Genomic DNA, 25612 nt, shown 5'->3' with positions numbered 1-25612 from the left:
GAGCATGAAGATGCCTAGTGAAAGCTAGTGGCAAATGTGCCCAGGGGAGTGATCAACACTCCCGTGTCTCTCGGGAAGGCAGGCACACAGCTCCCAGCTACACCTCACGTTTCTCTAAAAGTCAGAGTCCAGAGTCCTTTTCTGAATGCGAAATCATTGCCCAAAGCTCACAATCCCCAAAATACAACAGGCAGGTGTTGTCTTAATACTCTAACTTTATCCTTGCCCCCACCAGACCACAACCAAGAAGCAGTGCTGGACTCTCCTTAGCTTGGAGAAAGTACTAACCCTCATCTCCCATGACCAGTGAGGCTGGTACAGGTAAGTTATTCTTTGTTCCACCAAAGAACAGAAAATTCATGCACAAGGACACTTGACAGCCCAGTAGTTTGAATATTCAAATAAAGCTGGAATTTTGTCCATGTTTTCAGTATTATTACTGTTTTAAGATCTATGATAGTCTGATATAAATTACCTAACTAGCAACATGAAGGGGCACATGAAATGAGGATTCCACCCTGCAAGATAAGCTCCTTCTTTATTTGCCATCCTTAAGCTCAACCTGACTGCAGTCACCTGCAGAGAGTATTTAGATACCAATGTAACAGATATTTAAATGCATTACAGACAAGATCAGATGTACCGTTGCGATAAGTTAATATTTTTATTTTAACTGCTAATTTCTTCCATGCCTTTTCCTACTTGATCCTACTCTGCAAGATAAGTTGTTGTGATAGTTTTGTCTAATAAATTAAGGGACTGAATGGACCTGACTGGAGAATCTTCCATTCTTTCCTCCCAACTGGACAGCCTCACATACACCCAATGAATTATTTAAATCTACCACTGACTTAGGTGACACCAACATGGAAAGTAAGATACCTTTCCCCAGTTAAAAGAGTTAAGACTCTAGAAGACTTGCTTTTTTAGTCAAATGCAGCTTTTTCTGTTAATATTTTTTTTTCCCAAGCCCTCTTTTACTGCATTTTTTCCCATGTCCATCTTCATTTAAGCAGTTCTTCACCTTGCTCCCTCCTCCTAGCAGTCTGGTTCTGGATACTCCTGCCTGCACTCTAATGACATACTAAGTATTCTTCTACTCCCGCATTGTTTTTTAATTTTCTTCTTTCAAAGTTGCTCTTTGTTCTATGACCTTTCAATTTGCCCTCTGCTCAACAGCCATTCTTTTTTCTCTTGACAGTCTACTTGCAGCTCACCATCTATTTCCTTAGAGTCTGCTGGTTTTTCTTCAGGGCAAACTTCGTATCAATCTTTTTAACTTTCTTTTCCGGTCATAAAAATCTGTCCTGTGATCCTCTTGCATTTTCAATCTCCTTCCTGTCCATTATTATTCTCCCAGTAAAATTGTGTAAAATTATCTGCCTTCATTCCCCATTATTTCCCACTGATAACCTTCCATTTTCATTATGTTTTTCAGGCTGATGCATGCAGCAAGTCAGACACCCAGTGCAGTTAGCCTGTTCTTGAAAGAGCCATCAATTCTATTTGCAGGCACTTCACCATATAATAATGGCTATCGCAATGAAGCGGTGGAGAAGCAATAATTTTTGCTTTTGTAAGAATAAACATGCATTGTTATCCAAGGCCAATCATATCGCATTATGGAAAGTACTAGAGCAGCATGCTCTTGCAGTATCTGTCCCTTAACTGTCTCTTCCTTAAATTTATCTCATTTTAAACAGTATCAACATTCTACAACTCAAACTTTTTCCTTTTGAACTTTTTTTATCATTATTTTAATTACTGGAACTGTCTGTTATCTAACAGCAGTACAAGATATATTTAGAGAAATATACCTCTGTAATTAGAAAAAGCACAAGTTATGTTTACGCTGCTGAAACAACCCACCCATGGCTCAACCCCTGACCACAACGCCAAGCAGTATGCAGTGGACCATGGCCAGGCTGCTCTAAGCCAGCCCTTTCACGAGGGACTATGCTATACACTCTACCCCGTGTACCACTTGGCCTGACTCTCTCCAGGATACCATGTGGCACGCAGGGGCCATGAGCTGTAATTAGTACTTTATTCTTGTTTTCCCAGTTCTGAGTCTGAAATAATGTCAGGGTTATGTTACAGACTGGTTACTTTAAACAGTACAAGGCCAAGGCTACGTGCTGTACGTCCTGAAGCATGGGATAATAGGACATGTGGAGGAACTGAGGATGCAAGGTCAGCTCAGAAGGTCTTCAAGGACTCTCCCAGGTGGAGGGAGTCAACCCTCCAGGTGTGATCTTGTTCATATAACCTACAAGGAGTACCTGAGGCAAATTTTGCTTTTAATTACAACTAATTACACTTAGGTTTTGTCTTGAAGACAATCACTCAGTCCCCCCCTCTGCTTTCACAATTAACATGCAAGCAATGTTAACAATTTGAGCATCAGGAGCTGAGAACAAAACAAGCACTAAGCTACTGTTCAGCACAGATGAAGCACAGCTGTGCTGCATATGTAAGGGAAACACCAAACCAACCACTTTGCCATTAAGGGCCAAACAAGGGAAAGCTCATACTAAAACTCACCTAATCACCAAGACTGAAAGTCTCCCTCAGCTTGCCAGTGTGACTTTTTTTTTTAAATACTGTGTCCAAAATCTACTATGTGAAAGAGGCTACATACAAGTTCATGGTTTCATAAACTACGCTAAAATGTTAATTCTCTCATAAATGCAATTAGGTTACAGGGAGAAAAATGTTTAGACAGAAACACCAGCTGCAAAGTTTGATTTTTCTTAAGGAAAGACAATCAATAGTGATCAGCCTGGGAACCAAACTTCCCATGTGTCCAGAGATCACTGTTGAGTCTGCATTTTTATCCCATGGATAAATGTAAGTCAACACTTTTGAATGTCATAATCCCTTCAATTTATGCATGGTCTGCTGGATCTTTTGTTTTTGCATTTAAAACACCATGTTCCTGTTACTACTGTGATCTAGGAAATTATCCATGGAAAAGATTTACGCATACAGCCGTTTTCTGCAGTGTTGCAATGTGAGCATTAGCAACTTTAAAATGTATTTATTTTCAAGCACAGGTGCAGCAAGTGATCCAGCAGCATTGTGCTACTTACTGAGGTTTCACAAGCATCATTTTGACAGCCAGTCTATTGAATTGTAAACAAAAAGAGAACAGTGAGGTAAAAAACCAAGGACCAGGAACCCATTTTTAACTGGATTCCATTTCCTTCATGCAGTTGCCTTTACTAAGGGGCAAGTAGTTGACAAGCATCCTGCTTTCTCTGGAAGACCATTTCTACCATGAGAATATCCCATCTATTTCAAGAGGAGATGCCTACACAGAACAGCTGCACATTCAGACACAGGGAATCAATTTGTTTTGTAAGTACTGTAATACAGATATTTGCTAAGAATCCTCTTTCTTACACAAAAGCAACTCTCTCTGCTGAGGTGACAAGGTCATTAGTGTGGCTGGACTTAGGATAGTGATTCTTATGAAAATAATTCAAAATAATAAAAAAAACAACTCCTAACATTAGTAAACATACAATTCTAAAAAAGGTCTTCTTACAGGTGTTTTCTAAACAGCCGTAGCTATATAAAAACAGTAAGAAAGAATCAAGATGAACTCAATCAAAAATTACTCAGTGAAGACTTAATTTAGAAAAATCACCATGTGATCAATAATTTTGATCAACAATAACCAAAGTGATTATTACTCCAGAATTTAACATTTTAAATATGGTTCCTAATTATTGCATCTAAGTTCTATCCTTAAAGAGACTCCAAATCCTGTCTGCCTTGGATTCCAGTACAGTTCAGACTATGTTATTAGTGATGGTCATATATGATTACGGAAGAATAATGTCTATTCTGCTCTACCTCATACACTATCTAATTGAATCTTTCTGGTTAATGATGGGATATGAAGCAGGACTAACAACCTTGGAGACATCAGACAGACCAAGAGGGCAGAATACTAGATAGGAAATCAGGGAAGCAAAATTAACATGGTAATACTGACAAAACATTTATGGACTGTTTCCTGAACACAAAGAATATTATTTAAGAAAACATGAGTTCTTGTTACTGTTCAAAAATAAACTGAAAATTCTTAAAAATTAATACTCCTAATTATCCTAAGGGCAGATATGACAGTAAGTGCAGTACATGCATTAGTGGCTTCTCTAATAAAGTTACTCTAACTTCCTGACATTCCTCAGAACAACTCTCGATTTCTCATGTCTCGGCAAGTTGTTTTTAAATATTCAGTCTTGTTTTGTCAATTCTAGTGTCAATTTCATACAACATTCAGACTCTGAATTAAGAAAAAAATCTAAAAGTAATAGAATATACACATTTATTGTAGCAGGCCCCTTGGCAGAATCCAGCCCTAGAATTCATGTTTGTATCACAAAGCAGCAAAGGAATCCTATAAAACACATGCCTTGTAACACATCTTCTCTGTTGCCAGCAGCATGTAGAGATGTCTGGCTGGACTGCACTCAAGGCATCCCAGCACCTAGCTGACCCCTGGCCACCATTCTGATGTGTGGTGGCACCTACTGCTTAACTTGTAGGCCTCCAGTTGTACTTCAGGATTGACTACAGAGAAGTGAAAAGTAAAGTTATGCTACCTCTGCATCTGCACATACTTCTGTCATCTCCTTTGTAGGGTCAGCAGTGGAAGACAATAGCCCTTAAATTTCCAATTAAATTTTTTGCCATAATTTTGCATAATTGCCATGTTCCGAAATAATACCTTTATTTGATGAAAAACCCCACATCATCATGAACTTCAGCACTTTAATGCTGTACGCAGATGTTCACCAGCCTAGCAGACATGCCTATTCAGCCTACTACATAGACAATTCATGAGCTAAAACAGCACTTGAAGTGATTAATAACTATGACACAGGCACATTTCAAAGTCTGGAGATAACATAACTATATGATTAGAGACAACATAAACCAGTAAAGACTGAGTTTCAGTTAGTACACAACATTTTTAGAGAGTTAATAATTCAGTTCTGACACAAAACAACAAAAAACCAATTTGAATTTAAGATTGACATGGCATCAAAAATTAAATGGTTAGGTGTACAGGAGATCTCACTGATGTTCCCAACCAGTGTGTCACTTGTGTCTCAGTCATGTATGTGTTGGACACTTGTCAATTCTTGTATTTTGTTTCCCTTGCTTTTCTCAGTTTTGGAGTAACACGCAGCCTTGGTGTTCTACACCTAACTAGCCACTGCATAGTTCAGGATTTGTGACTGACATGTGGCAGTTGTGAACTAGGTCAGGCCTTATCTTGAAATAAGGAGACCAGTAAAAAGCCCATCATCAGGGGGGTGGAAGCTTTGATTCTTTGGATTTCATTTTACTGGATTTATTACAGATATCCACAAAAGTATTTCTGTGCCATGTATAATGTCCTATCAAATTCTATATAGTTCACACATGGTATTACAACTAGCAAGACTAGTATACATCAGCATTATACTACTGCAAAGGACTATAAAATGTCCATTTATGTCTATGATCTTGAGCAGCTGGATACATAACAATTTTTAAGAATGCATACATAAGAGTAAAGCTCTTTAAAGAAATGGCAGGCATCTGAAGATGAGGTCAAATTCACAGATCTCTTACTTCAATATCAAACTCAAAATATCCAACTTCAGGCATGTAACTTCAGTAGCTGGACCTACTTCCACCTTTTGAAGCTCCAAGCAAGGCATGAATCCAGCTTAGGTGCTCCAAACAGCTCTTTGGAAGAACTTTTATTTCTCTACTGAGTATAGAGAGACATTAGGGAGAACAAATGGCTGACATAACCAGCTGTAAAAAGAACGTAAAGTTGAGTGATGTGAAGTTTCCTTATGAAGCCTGATTTTCAGAGGTGCTGAGTCACCTTTTGATGCCTAAATACCTATCTGTTCTCCCTGAAAAATGGGATTTGATCATCATAAAGAAATTTTTCCTTACCACTAACTTTAAAAAGGCAGGATCACCATACTCTTATCCTAAATTCTCTTATTTGGACTGCGTTCAGAATACTTGTATTACCATAGTAGCATGAATAACACTTACATTCACAACAGACTCCTTGAACTTGATGTGAAGCCTGTAATTAGAAAGCGCAATGATGGCATCCTCTGCTCGTCCTACATACTCTGTACTCTCACCATGGAGTTCAATGAATGGGACCTTCAGAATGGGAATAAAAATCTTTCAGAAACCATTTACAAAATATGTACCTCCAGTAAGCATACACTAAAGCACACAGTACCATAAAATCAAAATGAAACACTGCTGAGAATTCAGCCTAGCTATTACTGCTAAGAAGGAAAGTCTTGGGTAAGGTTGGTTCACAGGTTAATTGTCGCCTTTTTAAAAAATTATTCCTCATTTTCTCTTAATTTTCCTAAGTAGTAAGTGCTTGGTCAGGGAAAACAATGAATTTTAATGAAAAATCTGAGCAAAATATCCTCACATTTTGGCAAGCAGTCTGACCAACACCTTGATTTATGCTCTTGCTCCTTACTTAATAGAGAGTGGCATTTCCATAATGTTATTAAAATCATCCTAAAGTAGGCAAAACATGCAAGATGAATAATTTTATATGCTGTTGATGCCCAATATTCACTAAGCAAGCTCAGGCTAACCAGCTCAGACTGGATACTTAAATGCTACACAGCTGATGTCAGTTGGACAAATCAGTTTTGCTTCATATTTCTCACTGCAAATATGAAAATGGATGACATGCTGCTGTTTTATGAAGTAAAAAACCATGCAGTTGTATTATACTGCACATAGAAATTGCAACTGTTTAAAATGTGACTTAAGCCAAATTTAGCTGAGCTGGGTGAAAAGTGTATATGGTCAACTTGAAAATAACCTGGTTTTACACCAACTTAGCTTAAATCAATTAAAATATTTTCTATTAAAATGAAACAAACTACCTTTTCAGTTGATATAAGAGTGTCTACATTTGAACTAAAGTGACTGCAAAAGGAACTTTAGAAAACTATGAAACCAAAAAATATTTATTTTGTGCAACGTAAGACTTTTGGCTTCTCAGTAACAAGAAGTAATGGTAGCATTTAACGAGTTAAGCTTAGTGTTATTCTTTTAAAAAACAAAGAGTTCTAGACTACAGAATAAAACCTAGCGTCTGAAATTACTACACAAGTAATGGCCGTATTTTTCAGACACTCTAAGGAATCTCTTGTAATATAACGCACAAGTTCTCCGTCCTACCAACAGTATGTGAGTATTTAAAAAGAAAATGTGTTTCTCCTATTACTGTGCTCAGTTGCCAATGAAAATTCTATGGGAGAGGCCAGAGAATACACAGGTCAACTAGAGATACGGTGAGCTTAACTGGCAAACTGGTGATTACCTGAAGGTTCTCATCCTCTCGGATTAGCTGCTTCCTGGGAAAAATCTGATTAGCCTGGATGCATTCAAGGCTGTGCTGAGTCTCTTCATCCTGAGAAACAAAGCATTACAGTTAACTTCAGCACTGTCACTTGCTGCCTTCTTCACCACATAGCAAGCTATCAATGACCAATGAAAAGCTCAAACAGAATGAAGTGTTTAGAGAATTCATGTATCAGTAACTTACTAAAGTTACTAACCTTCCAAAGACAAGCACTCAAAACAATCAAATATAATATTAGAAACCAGTTTCCCTCCTGCAGCCCAGTTAGTAAAGTCATAAAAAAAAACACTTGTAATAGTATTAGAAAAAAAGCATTAACTAGCCTAGCCTAGTACTATACTTAAAATTCAACAACTCCCCACATAAACATTAATTCTCTATTGTTTTTCAGATTTTAGCCTACTCTGCTCTGTAACAGACCCTACAAACCCCTTTTGCTTACCATGACAGGCCCTGGATTGGAGGAGAAATCCTCGTCTTGACTCAAAATACTTTAAGGCTCTTCTTCACTTACTATTAAAATCTAGAAAACCAGAAAAGTATAATGATGAAGTTAAATTCATTTTCTTTTGGAAAAAAAACCCAAATTAACTTTCAAAGACTAAGAATTCAGCTGTTAGAAAACTGCAAGAAAACAGTAATTATGAAAAGATGAAATCCATATAAACTAACTCTCCTGAGAGATAAAATTGTTTCAAAATGTGTCTGGCTCCTTCTGTTCATTCTGAAAAATCATCTTTGAATGTACTGCTGGGAGAATACCCATCTGAATGCAGCAATTAGACCAATGTTTATATAATTTAAATTAAACCATGTTCATCTTTCTAGATCACTGTCGTGGTTTAACCCCAGCCAACAACTAAGCACCACGCAGCCGCTGTGATCACTTAGTCTGACCCGTTATGTAACACAGGTTGTCGGATCCCCCTGGAGTAATCTTGTTTCAACTACTGCATATGAATTAGAATTCATATACAGATAAAATTCCTCATTTTACAGTTATGACTCATCTTCTACATCCATGAACGTATCAAAATATTTCCTGCACCAACCTTTTCAAGAGCTCCAGATCACTATACACTGCTCTCCCCACTATCTAATAATCCCCCGATCTTTTATCATCTGCAAATTTTCTGGGAATATTAAAGAGCATACAGTCTTGAAGTTCATACAACTGACCCTATTAGGAACTTAATGATTGAAGTGAATCCTGAAGTTATAATTTGATTTTGCGATTTATCTTATACTCAGTTTTTTAAATTCAGGTAGGTTCTCCTCTTTTTTAAAGAAAAGGATTCATTCAGGTATTTTATGGTTTTTGCAGTCTACAGCACATAAAAATACAAATGAAAACACATCAGTCGAGTTCAGTCAGTTCTCAGTTCATATGTCAACTTATTTACAAAAATATTTCAAACTATCAGTGTTGTGGTTGACAGAAAAAATACTTCAAATCCATCAGCTCACAAGCACACCCCCACTGCAGGAAGTGCTAACTACATCCTGTGTATTGTACAGAATATTTACAAAGGGAAAAGGAGCATCAGATTTTGAAACATATTCTGAAGTGAAAACACCCTGCTGTCTAATGATGATCAACGAGAAGAAAGCATTACACTGTCCCCCAAATCCCTGTTAAATAGGAGCATCACAATAAACTGCCTGTATGTCCCCGGAGTAGGGGAGAAACAGTATATAAAAGCTTGCAAGTTGGTTCAAAAATCACACAGCTTGCAGAAGGACATGTATGTGTCTACATATATTTATATAAAAGGAGGAAATGATGAGCAGAATCGAGCTGGAGCTGGCACCAATTCACTAAAAATTAATGCAAAAAGTAAATATAAAACCCCAATTTTAAATAAGCAAGAAAACCTAGGAGACTTGATAGAAGTCTGAATCTATCAACTATGGAAATCAGTAAGGAAGAATTAAAAGCAGCACAGAAATTTCCACACCTGCAAGAACAATGGAAAATAGAAACATTCTTTTAAGTTATCAGAAATTAAGGAAATCTAGAAATGCTATCTACCAACAGCAAGATGAAGATGGTACTATTGTTAATATTGATTTTTAAAAGGCAGAATTATTTAAGGTTTTTGTTTCAAAAGAAGCAGAAGATGGTTCATTTGTAACCCACAGTGTATCCAATGAGAATATTCAAAGAATCACAATGATCGAAGCTAGAAAGGACATAAATCCATCAGGTTTGATCTTTAATGTATCAGAGGCCATAAAATTCCAGCCCTTGTATTCAGAACGAGATCTTGTGCTCATACCAGCATGACTTGGTATTTTACGTATGCTGTGTTTGGGTACACTTATCTTCCAAAAACATGTCTACTCTTCACTTGAAGATACCGAGAAAGGAGGGGTTTAGCAGGTCTCTCCAATGCATCTGGTTTCAGCTTCTAACCTTTGGTTCTCACTGAATGTTTTTCAAGATTACATGACGCACCATTCTCCTTGATCTACAAGATTTAAAAACAGATCCTCCCGCTCAATCAAATTTAAAATGATGGCTGGCTAAGCAACAGGCTTATTCATCCAATCTACCTCTATCATACAGCTCATCCATCAAGAAGGGTGCAGACTGGATTAACTTTAGAGTATATCCTGATACAATGAAGACTAATGATTCAAGAGAAGACGGGTTTAAAAACTGTAAGGTTTTCACAAATCTCCTTCTCCATCCTTAAAATGACGATAAGCTTACACATTCAGCTCTCGGGTCTAGAGCCAGCCAGCAGGAAGAGGCAGGAAGAGCCATGAAGAGTTTGGGCATGTTTATATGAACATTTTTGAGGAGGACATCTCAGTTACTGCTCCTGCAGACTGGTGGCACAACGGCCTTCTGCAGCCAACTACCTCTTCACCAGCACCAATTGTGCTCTTCCAGAATAGCAGCCACCGTTAAAGTCATTAAGACCAAATATTTCCAGCTCAATTCTAGACAATTTATGAATAACTTGAACAAAGATTTAAACATTAATAGTAAAGCCTTCTGAATATGAAAGATACCGTGCTATTTCAGAAAATTCCTTCAACTTCAGGCACAATTATCAAAGAAACATGGACCTAATTAAAAAGATGAGCTTTATTACAAATCTAAAGCATGCTTAGTGTTACTGCTGAAGTTTTGATATATTAGGCACTGTGCTTAACAAAATTGTTCTTTTATACTTCAGATTGATTAGATATATTTATTTTTAAAGTTTACTATATAACCATATACACATTAATAAAAAAACAGTATTAGCTTAGAAAATTAGGTCTTTTAAAATTTCTTACAGCTGTTCTCCTAAAATCCAGCATAAAACATGAACAAAGACTATCCCAATTACTGCAGAACAAGTTTATTATTCTAATTGCTGCATTCAGCTGCAAAACAGCTTCTATTATAATACTGTGGCTTTTTACATGACTGAGAATCTTCCTTTTTAGGGCGAATTCTGGGAAAGCTGTGTGAAAAAAAATGTCAGTTTCAGTTTTAATCAGGATTATCACATATAAAGTGTGATGTTGCCAAGACAAATGGCACAAGAACTTATAAGACAGGTTCTAAAACAAATAGTTTGCAGTCTCATGCTGCTCCTAGGTATTAGTGAAATGCTTCACCAACTCAACTGCCACAACACAAGTACTTCTAAAAATTGCTGGCAAAAAAAGCAAGAAACATTGAACTGTTAGAATTAAGTTCACTGATCTGATGGACAGTGAGTATACCAAAAGAAATAATTCATTTCCCATCATGTCAACTAGCTGATTCCACTCCCTTTGTGATCTCACAATCACTGGATTGAGCACAAAAGAAAGGAAATATGCCATGGGGACCAGGGACAGGGACCACACACTGTTCTCAGTAGAAGCCCATACTGAGATTGTGTGAATTAACTCTGAAACCACACTTTCAATCTCCATTTTGTTCTATACCAAAGCTTTCTAATCCATTTCCATGACTAATTCTTCCAGGTTAGTCATGTGAATAGAAAAAGGATTGTAGTGCTTGTGTGACACCTAGCAAGGAGGTTTCTGGCCCTCACTTTAAGAGCACTGCCTTAGAAGTAAGAACATGAACGTTCTTCATTTTGTCAACTCCAGCAAGCCACTCTGTTGAATTTTACCCATGATAATTAACACACTGTGCTGCTCTGAAGGACAGCTTGATACCAAGTGAGACTAGCACAACTGGCTGACTTGTGTATCATTTGACCAGTTGGCCTGTACCATTTTTTTTTATTAGTTGGAGAATGGAATCAGAATTCTTGTTTTGTTTAACTGCAGCTGGCAAATAATCAGCTCTTCCATGACAGTAAAAATCATTTCCCAGAAATGAAATGGAAACGTTCAAATACAGCTTAGATAATAACTGACCAAGAAAACGTCTTCATAAAAAACATCCACAAATTCAGGCTCCTACTTATAAACAGAATCACATATAAATAGTAGATAGCTTATACGTAGTGCAGTGAAACTTGCTTTTATTGTTAGAAATAGGGGTTTTTTGTTAGGACTGAGGACAGAAAAAGTTATCAATCTATTGTGCTGCCCTTTCAACTGTAGTTTCACATATATTAAATTACACCAAAAAAGAGGTTAGTCTTGTTAATTCACCGTGCTTATGTTCTGCTTGAAAAGACATATGATTAGTAAAGGTTGTAACCTCAGACTCTGTTCTGCCAGTATGGGAACATCTTAATTACCTTTCCTTTCAGATGTGCCTTCTGGCCTAAATTATGTATATAATTAAGACTAGCAATAACCATCTGTTTGTCAGTGATTCTAAACAACAAAGATTACATAAATATAGGATCACTTAAATTCAGATATATTTAAACGTAGTTGGACTTATGGCAAGGAAAAGAAAAACTGGAGGGGAAAAGAAGGAAAAGAGAAGTACCCAATCATTTCACTTTGTTCCCCTGACTTCCTCGTCCAGATCCTCAATTCCATTCATTTTAGTATATAAATCAAATGCAGTTGACCCTCAGTCTCAAAACATAGCTATTTACATGCTGTATCACAGTTGCCCTTTAAGTTTTAGATAGGAATCCAAAGGTTTTGACAAAGCAGCATTAGAAAATTTGAGAATTAAATGTTCAAGAATGTGATCTAGCTTTAGCAAAAGATGCTTCTGTTACAAACTGAAAACACTTCCTCCCCTTTCACAGGTGGAAGGAAATTATTCTGAGATAAGGATAAACACTTAGTTTCCCACGTTTCAATCCCTGACAGCAAGGTTTCCCTGCTCTTTCCTGGCACCACACATAGAAGTAACTGAATAGCTTTCAAAAGTTATTTACTGGGAAAGTAGCTAACAATATGGACATTTGCACATTACTCAGGAATATGAGCAAGATAGACAAAGAATCACACTGTGTACAGACTGTGTACAACTAAGAAGTCGCTTCTTTTATATAATTAAAGGTTGCAAATTCCAACTCAGTAAAATATTGATTTTTGTTTAACATCTTGGAAAATGCTTTATTTAATTAAGAGAGTAATCAACGATAACCAGAGAATCCACCTTCAACAGGCAGTTCATTTTACCAAAATAACACAATTAGCTTACCACAGAATGAGAGGTAATAAAACAATCCTCTTTGTCCCAGAAAGTTTCAAACGATACTCCTCCAATACTTCACATTGGCAACTGCAAATAAAAGGACAGTACTTCAAAACATGAACCTACATTAAAAAAAAAAGCTTCTTAAATAGCTAGCAACTTATACAGAGCTTGTCTTAATTAAAGAGGGAAAGTAAAAAGTACTAACTACTATGTAAGTCGTAACTACCGACATCTTAATGCACCCAAAGAAGGAACTCAGTGACTGGATTCTGACAGGTACATGTGTGCTGGTTAAGGCCTCTTTTCTGGAAAGGAACAGTTCAGAAGTGGTGGCCACGAAGCAATTCAATTTTTTTCTTACACTTCTTTAGTACATAGAAGTGAAAAAAAAAAAAAAGGCAATATAAGCTACAGGAGAACTCTTTTATAGGAGATCCAACTGTTTTTCTATCAATCTTCAAAAGTGTTTTTTAATTTTACACTAAAATTAGCTTTGTCGCCCCCCAAGCAGATGAAAGCCTCCAAACAGTGGTTGTTAGTACTTAGTACTTTTGGACAAAGCTGCAAAAAAGCCAAGGTGAACAGCAATGCTCATATGATACCATTCCTCCCAAGCACTATCTTTTTGACTTTCCAAGTGCTGTACAAACAGCTATTTCCTCAAAAATACATTTAAGTATTGTGTCCCAAATACATATTTGTCAAAAAAATTATATGGAGAAAATATCTGATTTGCTTCATTCCTATGTAGTCACTTCAGTAGGTATTTCTATAGCATCTGAATGACTGCTGGGACACAAAGTTCTATACTAAAATACCCAAACCCTGGAATTAAAGTTCCAGACTAAACCCAACCATTCCCAAAGCATGCAAGCAGCCAAACTGATGGAATACTACTCCCTTGTATCCAGTGTACCAAGAGATTTGTTCTTCACAGTAACTTGGAAGCTATCCAAATAGCATTCTGCATGTGTATGTGCCTGGAAGGTCTAACTTCTATACACATATAATCCTACTGCTACAAATAGTTTGCTGGTACTCTGATGTGCCACAAACACATTTTCCATTAAAAAAATAATCCTCTATTTTGCTTTTATTGTGTCCTTTAGTTTATGGCTTATGACAGAGAAAAAATAAAAAATACTTTCAGTACACAAGGATATATACTTTCAGGACTGACATAGTAGAAAGAAATAGTTTTAAAAGTACAAACAAATGCATCAAGCAAAAGAAATTCTAACATTTCACACAGTGAACACACTATAAGGGAATCTCATAGATACTGACATTCAGCCATTATTTTTAAAAATTATGATATTAGAATGCTCTGCTTTAACAGAAAACACCCTATGAATGATCACAGCTGTTAAAAACCTCAAGTAATCATCAGTCAAAACTTTGTAAAATAGTTCTAAAAGCAACATTTGTTACCTGCAACAGGGGTCAACTTTTTAAATATTAAAATCTCTCTCAACTAACAAGTCAAATGCCAACTCCAAGAGCTTTATGGGTTGATAATTAAATATGACACACGAAGCAGAAAGGACACAGTTTTACTTTGAGGTACCAGTTTGATCAAGCAACAAGTTCAACTTTACAGCTGCTTGGTTATACAAAGTCACCTTTGACGGGAATACTTCGCAAGCTTATTAAACAAAAAAAAAAGCTATGAAAGCAGACTACACAACTCTAGAACTACTCTTCAGAGACAGTTTTCTGGCTAGATCCTTGCTGTTTAAAAGGCAAGATACACATTTAGGGTAGCAGGAGGTAGACTTATTTTACGTGTTTTAGGTCCAAGAAAAAAAACCTTCACAAAATCTGCAACAAGCTTTTTATTGAATTTAATGAGGTTTGGAAGAAGCCACTGAATCTCAAGAGTTTTGTAGAGAGTTTTAAAAACAGGAGAAAAATGTTCCAATATAAGTGTTAATAATTCCGCTTTATTCCTGCCAGTATTCAAAAAACACTTCATGACACGCTCATCAGCATTCCTCTTGCAAGGCTGCTAGTCACAGATAAGCACCTCAAATGTTATCACTTCCTAAGTCAACAACTTGTGCCAAAATAAAATTTAAAAAAAAGCGCTGACTGTAAGAAACATTACTCTGAATTCTACTACCGTCTCAAAAACATTAATTACTCAAGGGAGGAGCAATCCCAAGTACTGGTGTATAACTGTTTAATTAATAGAGCTAAGCACATCTCAGTTTGCCGCCACTGAGGAGGGTGACGCAGCCTCCCCCTCCCTGTGCTCCCACCGTTTCCTCTGCATTAGCTCTTCTGTCGGATCCACAAAGAACAGATTCAGCACCGTTAGGAAAACAAAGGGTAAGAGATGAAAAAGGGAAGAGGAGGGTTTCAGTAAATCCTAATCTAGTAAAGAAACTGGCTTTGCACCATCTTTCTTATTATAATGGCTGTCATTATCAAAGCTGGTTTGGTTTAGATTTTTAAGCACAGGTGCTCAAGGACATATTAACATTGCCCAATTTGTAACAAATTCTGCCACAAAGCTCCAGTACTTAGGGTGATGTGAACACAAACACTTAAACTAAGATTTTGTTTTGAACCAGCTGCTTCAGATCCTTCTCTGTTGACTATTTGAGGAAGCTGGGCATTAGGTAAACACTAACTAGCACACAGGTCATGGCTCCATTGTTTTTTCTTAGAAGATGCTATGGGGAAGTAGTGGTGGGATGAGATATCAATCATACTGTAATGGTAAAACAAGTATAATTGCAGGGGGGAATTCAGAATAATGGTTGTGAAGGTGTAGAACTTTCATCCCTGAAGATATTTCAAACCCAAGGAGCCCTTAAGCAACACAATCCAGCATCAGTTGGCCCTATGCTGAGTAGTGTTGGACTACATGACCTCCAACCTAAATTATATCAAGAGTCTGTGACCATGATTTTCTTGACACTTATTTAAATAAAACATTGGCAAATAACTAGGAAAAACACTCTTGAGAAGTTTTAATAAACATGTTTGTTTAATTAGGAGATTGGAAAGTTGTCACTTCAGTTTCTTAGCTGAAAGGCTCTATCTAGCAGGAACAGGTGTGATTTGACAAGCATAAAGTGGAATGACAAAAGAGAAGAATAGCTTTAGAAAACAACAAATCCAGCTTTTCTCTACCCACAAAGCTATCCTCAAAGATGCCTACAAACAAAACCAACCCAAACTTCTAGCAACTGACTATTTTGAAGGTGTATTTTTTTCCTCCCTTTGCTGAAATACATCATTTCTGCATTGGTTATGCCACACCATGTCACAACCTTAATGTTATGCAAGTGCAGCTTCTGATTAGAAGTTCTCTATTTCTGTTTACATTTCTAACTCTGCGGTATTACTGTTCCCACATAACCAAGCTCTGCAGTGACCGAACCTCCTCCTGCACCATATTATCACACACTTACCATTTCATCACCTTTTTGTTTATCTGCTTTCTGCTCAGCTTTAGCTTGAATATTGGCTGTAGACTGTTCTCCTCTTTCCTTTTTATGTTCTTCCTAGTGGACTTTAGCTTGCCTCCACACCCCCATTTTCACCCTTATTCTTGGGTGCTCAAGAACAGGAACAGAGCGCTACTATCAGCTGCCTACCACTTGGGGTGACGTCGTTTGCTTGTGGCCAAGTTCAAAACCACAGAGGAGATGAGAGCAATGGGACTGTTCCCCTGAAGACAGTCGTTCCTGAGACTGGGTAATGCAAGGTTACTACTTAATAGAAAGTTTTAAAACATACACAGAGAAGGGGGAATGCTGATCTTCAGGGAGGTATTTTCGAGTTTCTACTGCCATGTGTCTTCTCTGTCATACACTTCCCCAGATGAAGTTACATAATTTCCATTTTGGAAAGCAGCTGAATATGGAGTGTACACATCCATACTCAAGGGCATGACAGAGTAAGCAGAGATCAACAGCCATACTGACGACCTTACTTTCCATTAACACAGATGGGAAAGTGTCCTATGTAAGAGCATTTCAAGAGTGTCTTACTCCATCTTCCACTATACCCACGCTTCTATGAGTGAAAAATAAAAATTAGTCTAGAGCATCAAAAAAGTTTCTGTCAACATGTATCACTGCACTGACTCATTAATGGTAGGTAATTTAGTTTCCTGTAGAACCCTTTACAGGTAGGCATATTAGCTTCATCTTCCCACTCAGAAGAGAGGCATTCATCTGTTTTTAAAGCAGTTTAAGCTGATTATCTCTGCATAATAGTTAAAAAAAGATCACATTACACTCTTCAAAAATTAAATATAGAAGCAACAGTTCAAAGCTAAACCAAAAAAACATCTCAAACAGTAAAGAAAGCTTGAAAGGGCAAAAGAAAGCAGTACAGAAGGCAGTAGAAGCACTTCCAAGACTGCACCTATCTAACAGTTAATGGCAGTAAAAGCAATTTGATCTTGCATTAGGAAAGGTCCCATTTTACATAACTGATGTAAAGAATAAAAAAATCAGTGTAACTTTAGGTGGGATTATAGTATTTATTCCAATACATAAGACTTAAGGAAAGTTTCTGAATAAAAGAGTATATTAATATTCTGCTTCACTGATCTCAAAACAGGTCAAAAGATCACAGGAAGCTTGAAACCAAAATCTGAAGAAAATGTCACTTTCTTCTAAGATTTCAGGTTTTTAATTCCTTTTTCATCCCGATAAAGCTGAGATTCAAATGCTGCAATTGTTCATACATAAGCCAGGACACAATTTACTTAGAGATGTTCTGATCAGCCACTGGAAGTTTAAAGCTCAAATTAATTACCCATTCCATCATGTTCATTTTATTTCAATTACTCCATATTCTTCAATTTTATGTGCATGACAGACAAGTAGTATCTACCAAGAAGGACCAACATGGTACACATGTTGGTCTGAGCTGCAAGGATGGGGGCTGAATGAAGTAGTCCTATATAAAAGTTGACAGGATGCAGAACACAGGCCAGGGCCTGAGCTGTGGAAACTCAAGACTTGTTTAGGGTCTAAGCTAAGAAGGTGACCAAGTGTGCTGCAGAGGGGCTGTTATGTGAAAAGGTATATGAAACAGAAAGCAAGTCAGCAAGACTGAGACCAGGCAGCAAAGTTTCCACTTGAAATGGCAGAACAAAATAAGAAGGGAATAATTTTACTCCTCATACTTCTCATTTTTCCACTGAGGTCCTCATAGCCCACTTGTCATAAGTCACCCTCCCTTCCATATTTCTTCCTTTCTAGAAGAAAGGCAACAAACAAGGATAAGAGGCTGTTAATCACAGGTTTTACTCATCCTCCAAAAACCACCTCTTCATCCTCCTTCCCTCATCAGGTAACACTTTGCTTTAACCCAGGCCATTCTGTTAGCTGGATGAATACTGGAAGAAGGCAGCTGCTGTTCCAGAAGAGCAGCATTACACAATACCCATCAAGACAGGCTCCTGACATATTGTATTTTATTGAAAGTCAATGCAACACTAAAGAAATATACAATAAAAAAGTTTCAAGAATAGGAAGAACCAAGAAGCAAATTTGATTTGAAGACTCCTTGGGACTTTCAAGTTATACTTCCATGAGATTTTTTTTCCCCCCCATTGAACCACTTTAGGACAATGTACACAGTTACAGCTATTAGCTCCCAAGTATGCAAGTTAACATCATTTTCACCATACTTTGGTCTGGCACAAAGCTTTTAAAACCTCTTCAGCAAAACACCACTCAATGCTTTTGTCATAAGAAAACTTTATTGAAATACCAAATGCCTGTAAGAATAAACATTTATTTCTCAATGCATTAAGTAGGTTCAGTTACTATAAGGTGTCCATAACAGGAAACTCAGCCCCCCACAGACTCAGAGCAATAGCACTGATCAGCTACACATCTAGGAAGAGGCAGGACAAAAAAGTCTGTTTTGTTATCAAGGCCAATAACAAGACACTTTCTTTTATTGCACACAGCATAATTATTGACTACTGTTTTAATCCATTAGTTCTTAAATCGCATTGAAAAAACCTGTTCTGTCAAGGAGGTCATATGAGTAAGATGCACATCCACCTTCACTGTCTTCATCTAGGAAGAGGCAGCCATGAGACACACTGTTCCGTGACTTACACCAGACTACTTTATACAAGCATGAAAGTTTTTCAAATGCCCTAACACTAGCACTTGGTAAAATTGTGCACAGTGCGTAGGTGCTTTAATCTGACACTTACAGTGGTTTTGCTCTAAACTAGACTATGTTTGCATTCTCTGAAACATGGTGAGCCATCAGAAAGAGTACTGCTCCCATACTCCACCCCAACAAAATGCTCCCCTTATCTTACAACAACTCTGACATTTCAGACCCCTTATGACATAATCTAACTCCTAGATACAAGACAAAGAAATCGGATTATGGAACCACTACTCTACAATGTTGTACATGTTTGCTTCCAGAGCAGATGCTGGTACAAAGCATAGTCTGAAAGCAACTGCATGACATTTAGAATTTATAGTTTCAGGCAGCTTAGGAATCATTTCGACACTTGCAGAAGTGACATTTTCTTTACAGAACTGGTCAATTAGCTTGCTCATCTCAAACTGTTTACACATGTATTTCTCCAAGCATTAAGCAGGGTAATTTTAAATGGCAGAGTTTACAGTTCAAATACCAGTTACCATCAAAAAGCCCTGATCTGCATTAGAGCTATTCAACATACAACTGTCTCCTGTAACAGGACCTCAAGTTGTCTTTGGGTATTAATACACAGTGGGATTTGTCAGCATCTGTAAACTCAGGAATGAAGAGCTAGTCTCTTCCAACCAACCATGGCAGGGTATAAGTAAATCTGATGACAGCATTAGTACTACTAGTTACAGTATGAAATAGTAGTTAATTCAAGAAAAGCACTGTTCAGGTATTTATTTAGTACATGCAAAGCAATCAGTATGATTACTTGATTTGATTGTCACTAGGAAAGAGCTGACCTAGGTAGAGAGCCAGGTTTATTCAGTCACGAGCCCCTTTTTATGAACTGACCACCTAAATTTCACATTTCAGGAGTTAATCAAGGATCAGGCTAGCTTTTCTAGGATCATAAACAGTATGTTTTCTAAAGAGCAGTCCAAACACTTGTTTGGGCATCATCCACAAGACCGCCAAGACATGAACAGCACTCAATGACTGTTCAACCAGCCACTTAGTGCATGTAAATACTGTAAGGCAAAAGTTAAATTATTAAGAGATAAGACCATGTGTGCTTGTGCATGATCAGGAGACCAGCAAGAGATGAGTAAGGAAACACTAGCAGCTTCAGTATAAGGAATTTTCTGCTAGCTCCTATTTAGACATCAAATTCCAGTTTAAAGCCAGACATATTTACCAGAACAGGTTACTGCCTTACATCTGATCAGCTAAGCCCTTCCAGACTAGAACAAACAGGTTATTGCATCAATCCATTTCCAGTATCAACTTCTCCAAACTCTGCAGTACACTCTGTTACTAGTCAAAGTTTCTACGGAAAGAGAGAAAACTCACATGAGCATCACCCTCCAGCTAGGCACTGAAAAGCTTCAGCTCCCTACATGTATTAAGACATACACAGAACTCAGATGCCTTTCCCAGTTAAGGAGAGTCCCTATATTTAGCTCACAATGGGCAAACTGGTTTGGCTGATCTACCAGCATACTGCCTCCAAGAAACATGCAGCTTGTCCTTTCTTTGGTCAGCTGATTCAATTCACTAAAGGAGAAAAAGCAGGAAGAACAAATACCTTTTCTCCTGTAGTTATATCACTTCAGTATCTTCCAAATATTAAGACAGTTTATTCCCATCTTTTTCCATTCATGGAAAGTAATAGTTACTTTCAGAAGCAGGAAATGTAACTGGCAAAATACTACTTTCCATTTGCAAGTTGCACTTAAATAAGACCTGGAGGTGGGACTCCACAACTAAAATAAGAGGCAAAGAGAGTCTTTAAAAGGGTCCTACAAACATATGTAGAGAAAAGGGCACTGAGCCATCTGCATATCAAACTAGGGTGAGGAGCTCTGAACAGCCAAGACTGCATCATCAAATCCCAAGGGTTTCAGCAGCATTTGTTTGATGTGGGAGGCAGGAGGCACAGTAAGCAGTCCTGTATCTCTTAATATCACCTACAGAAACCTGAAGCAAGTCTTAATGTGTTTCAATTTCCATAACTAATTTTGAAGAGCAATTACATACAAGTATCTAGTATTAAGTACAGAGGTCTCCAACAGACTAGTTAATTTTGTCACACTGCAAAATTTACTCCTCTAAAGGCACAGCACTGGTGTTTTGGAACTAGTTGGCTCTATTATGTAAATTGAAGCTTAAGTCCAGTACCCTCCAGCTACTAAACTGAGGTAGTATGCTATGCAACCATCTTGTTCAAATCTAACATGTCAAAGGCAAGAATAATTACCGTTTCTAAAGTCATGTTTCCAGACAACTCAGGGAAGCCGAGTTCAGTCACAACTCCCTAAAAATCTTTTCTCTGTGTAACAACTTCCATAATACTGAAAGTATACAAGCTTGACAGTTTACACTGAAGTTACACAGACATTCATAGCCAGGAAAGAATTTACTTGGATTAACAGAATATGCTTATTCTAAAAAACTAAACAGCATGAAGCCAAAGTTAAATATATTTAGGCATTTCAGAGAGGCACCTAAGAAGGTTTTGTGGTTAAGGCACATACATATATCTCAAAACACTGAATTTCACTTCGACTTGAAGTTAATTTCTGCAATAGACCGCAACTCTGATAAAACAAGGTTTGACATATCCCCAGTTAATATTTACTAGCCAGTCTCTCCCCCTCCTACACTTAAAGTTAAAAATCCATTGACCCACCAAATGTTCAGGCTTCCTTATGAGGATACCAGCAGATATTCGCCTTACGTGGAAAAAGAACTCAATCCTATATGGTTACTATATCTCCTTTGAAATCACTATTTTTATGGCAAGATCAATCAACATGAATTAATTTCTCTAGGGAACATGAAGATTTAAGTCTTGATTTCCTACCTGCTCATTTAATTAAATTCTAAATCTAGAATTAGATTATTTCACACAATTCTGTAGAGATGATCAGTTTTTCCCAAAAAGAGGTATTACTCCAGTATCCTACTTGATACTAAATGCCCTTTTAAAAAAATTGTGACAAAATAATGCAAGACTGTAACAAATGCCTGTATATACAGGCAAATGCATTGCTACAATTCAACACCAGAAACAATCTACAGAAATCTTTGCTTCGAGTGTTGCATTGTTGTAGCAATGCATTTGCCTGTATATACAGACACTCAGGTCCTGGTGAACTCTAATGGGAGTATCCAGAACACACTTCCCCCCAAATCTGGTTTAGTGTGGATTCATTCAAGTCAGGCAAACCTGGATTTAAAACCTCTATTTTCCCTAGAGAAACTGCTTCATATTGATAGATATACAAACCCTGAGAAGGAAGAACTCTAATAATGCAAAGAACATGTCATTCAAGTGTTTTATCCTTTAGAGAACATTAATTCCTTCCCTGTGTGACTCTAACCAAACCTAGCTTACTAGAAAAGACTTTGTTGTAATTAAGAGATAAACCATCATTTTAAAGTACCAACGAGTTTGGGCTCTTCAGCAAGTTACCTAAACACAATGCATCCACATCCCTCCCAGAAGCATTGTAGAAATGCATGCAGTTCAACAGCTAATTCTGTTATTGATGCATCAGGTAAGGTAATTTTCATTTTCAATATGGTTTAATCCCATAATCTTAAAAAATATGTACATCAGTACGCAGGAAACTTCAGTTACCCACTAATTTTGTTTTGCATTTGAATCATCAGCTAGCAAGACTTAACCTTCCTTTAAATATAAATATTTATAACCATCCTTACAGTAAATTTAGCATGCCCTCTTCAAGCTGTATTTTATAGACATGCAAGAACATGCACATATTGGTCCATGAGCTTGCTTAAAGATGTGAAAATAGCCAAGTTACACATTTGTAACACTTCAGTTCTTACCTGTGACTTGCAGAAATCAAGCTTCAATTAAATACACAGAAGTAGCATTTCACAGTAAAAATTAACTAGATTGGTCTATTTTTGTTCTTTATCCTTCAATTTGAAGTACCCTCTGGTAACCAATTTAGTATCAAAACCAAGTCTGTACATACTGAACACAAACTCAGAAATGTCTGTCAAACCCATGAAGGTAAAATATTCAAGTTGATTTGCTCAGATTCAAAAAGTAATTCAGAAAAGTTTTGGAAAAAAAGTAGATACAATGTAAATACGGAGCAACAAGGAGGCTTAGTACTTGAGGTTTGGGTCCTATTTACTGCTTTGCTCCTGATGAAATCAAGTGGCAAAAAAACCCCTGACCTCAACTTACATCATCTTGCTTCACGATGCATAAGCAGGATGAAGCTGCTGACATCGGAAGCACAATACTGAAAATCAGTTTGTTCAGGTACTTAAGGATCTCCTTGAAGATCCTGAGGTGTCAACCTTGGTCAAAGACCAAACCAAGAAAGGGCAGGAATTTCTTCCCTTCCCATAACTATAAAAATAAAAGCTGCCTGCAGTAAAGCTTGCCATCAGGTCCAGGAGGACCAAACTTTACAGAAAGCTTTCCTTCTGAAAGAAACTCAATTCAACACCAGACATTCATGCTGTTAACGTTACAGGAACAAGATTCAATATTCAATTACAAAAAAAGCAGAAGTCACTCTGCTCCTTTAAGCCCAAAAAGTATGAAGAACCAGGATAAATACACACAAAAAAATCCAATTTGGGACAACTGAACATCAGTTAGTCCAAGCCCCTATTTGACACAGTTCCAATCAGATCAAGTTGCAAAAGAGACTTGTCTAGCCAAGGTTTGAATATCACCATTCTTCCTAGACAACCTGTCCCAATATTAGGGTTGGAATCTTAAATGAAGTTCAGAAAAATACTCAAAGGCAAAGGAAGCCTTCACACTCTGAACAAGAACAGGGAAAAAAGGATAAGAATATAGGTCAGAGTACTTAAGTCTACCTCACTTCAAGAGGTTATGCAGTTGCTGCAACAAATCTACATGTTAAGACTGTTACTGATACATCAGGTAAGGTAATTTTCATTTTAAATATGGTTTAATCTCAGGTTTTAGAAGAAGATGTACTAAAAACTCAGAGATGAGATGAAAAAGCATTTATAATTTGGATAAACAACAGCTTGCTGTACAAACAACCTCAGAATTCAGGCCTTGTATGTCTGAAAGAACTTGCATACAGCTTTGCACATCTAGATCTAAAAGCCAGAAAAACAGCCAAACTCCTTTCCTGGATGAAAGGCTACATCTTTATGTAGAAAAGCTTACTTGGCAAGCTTAAATTAGTCTGTCAATCAAGTACAAGGATCTAAGGCATGTATGTTTTAATGAAAGTACCACATCTGTGTCATTAGCTTGGAAATGTAGTATCTCTGCATCAGTTTCAGATCCAGCTGACAGAACTGTTTTGAAAGTCTTCCCTGATGGTAGAGGCTTCCAGAATAACCAACAACATCCATGAACCAGCACTTGTACCCAGACTTCTATGTTCAGGCTGAACAGCTTGACATGAACTGAAGATGATCTTTTTTCCAGTTCCCATTACCATAGGTGCTGAAAAACAGATCTTCCAAAGAACAGGTAAGAGACAATGGCCTGTGTTGGCATTTTACTGCTTCACATACAACAGCTCAAGAAGTCAGAGCACTGATGTGTAAATGCTGCTGTAAAGGAAGAGATCCTTGACAGAGCAGGCATGCTTTGGTGATGGATTTTTGGACTAGGTAGTTACATGTAGTTGCACAGTAAAGTAAACAAGAGAAGCAAAGCTGACAGCCCAAGACCCAAGTATTAATGACACAGCAGATATTCTCACTGCTCATACATGCTGAGGAGATCACTGTGTAACTGCATCTTAATATGTCTATAAATACAAAGCATGGAGTGAAGAATTACACATTAGGAAATGCAAGCACTAAGGTCACCTGGAAAGCTTTTAGTTCAGCTTCTCTTGGAATATATATGATCTCTAATTCCCTTCTCCATCCTTTCCTTCCCATAAACCCCCACACTCAGCAAACTAGGTGGACAATACTCCCTGAATCCACAACTTCTACTTATATTCATTTTTATTAAATCTTGTAGCCAGTGGGGAGTTCTGAATCGAGTATTTTTTTTTTTTTTTACACTGCTCATTTTATAGCACCTCTTCTTCTGAAGATCTACGGTGCTTACCACAGTTTTCACACTGTCCCATATGGTTAAGTGGTAGTAATGTATTTTTAAAAGGCTGAAAAACTAAGCATAGTAAGAGTTCAAGGCACCAGAAGGATCTTCTAGCTTTGGTATCCAGAACAGATGCCTAAAGTCTAGTTCAAATACTTCAATTTTTATAGTATTCTGCTATGTATTTGGGAAATACAACTCCACTAGCTGGGGGTCTGAGCTGCAGAAATGAGCACTCAGGCCTGGAGTTGTGTATTTAACAAAGCCATAAGTCTACACACACCTGTAAAAGTTTCCAGTAACTTCCCAGCCCACAGCACAATCCACAACAGGGCAGGGACACAGCTAGTTCTCCAGGATGGCAGTCACC

General features: G+C 37.4%; 1 protein-coding gene across 6 annotated transcripts in view; it reads right to left on the bottom strand.

Annotated features, from left to right (window-relative positions):
- The window catches only part of MTMR3 (myotubularin related protein 3), an 85876-nt gene that overhangs the window by 40962 nt on the left and 19302 nt on the right, over window positions 1-25612 (bottom strand). For 5 of the 6 annotated variants that reach the window (XM_074921338.1, XM_074921337.1, XM_074921340.1 and 2 more), the window contains 4 exons: window positions 13002-13082; window positions 7872-7952; window positions 7388-7477; window positions 6076-6192 (listed from right to left, as the gene is read on the bottom strand). In XM_074921338.1, coding sequence (XP_074777439.1) covers window positions 6076-6192; window positions 7388-7477; window positions 7872-7874 — 210 coding nt within the window. In that variant the 5' untranslated portion in view covers window positions 7875-7952; window positions 13002-13082. Of the gene's footprint in view, window positions 1-6075; window positions 6193-7387; window positions 7478-7871; window positions 7953-13001; window positions 13083-16420; window positions 16554-25612 lie in introns of those variants that run through there. The other variant, XM_074921339.1, reaches the window with a different exon arrangement.

This window comes from Athene noctua, chromosome 17 (genome assembly GCF_965140245.1).
Source record: "Athene noctua chromosome 17, bAthNoc1.hap1.1, whole genome shotgun sequence".
NCBI classification, from domain to species: domain Eukaryota; kingdom Metazoa; phylum Chordata; class Aves; order Strigiformes; family Strigidae; genus Athene; species Athene noctua.
This window is presented reverse-complemented; position numbering and strand designations above follow the sequence as displayed.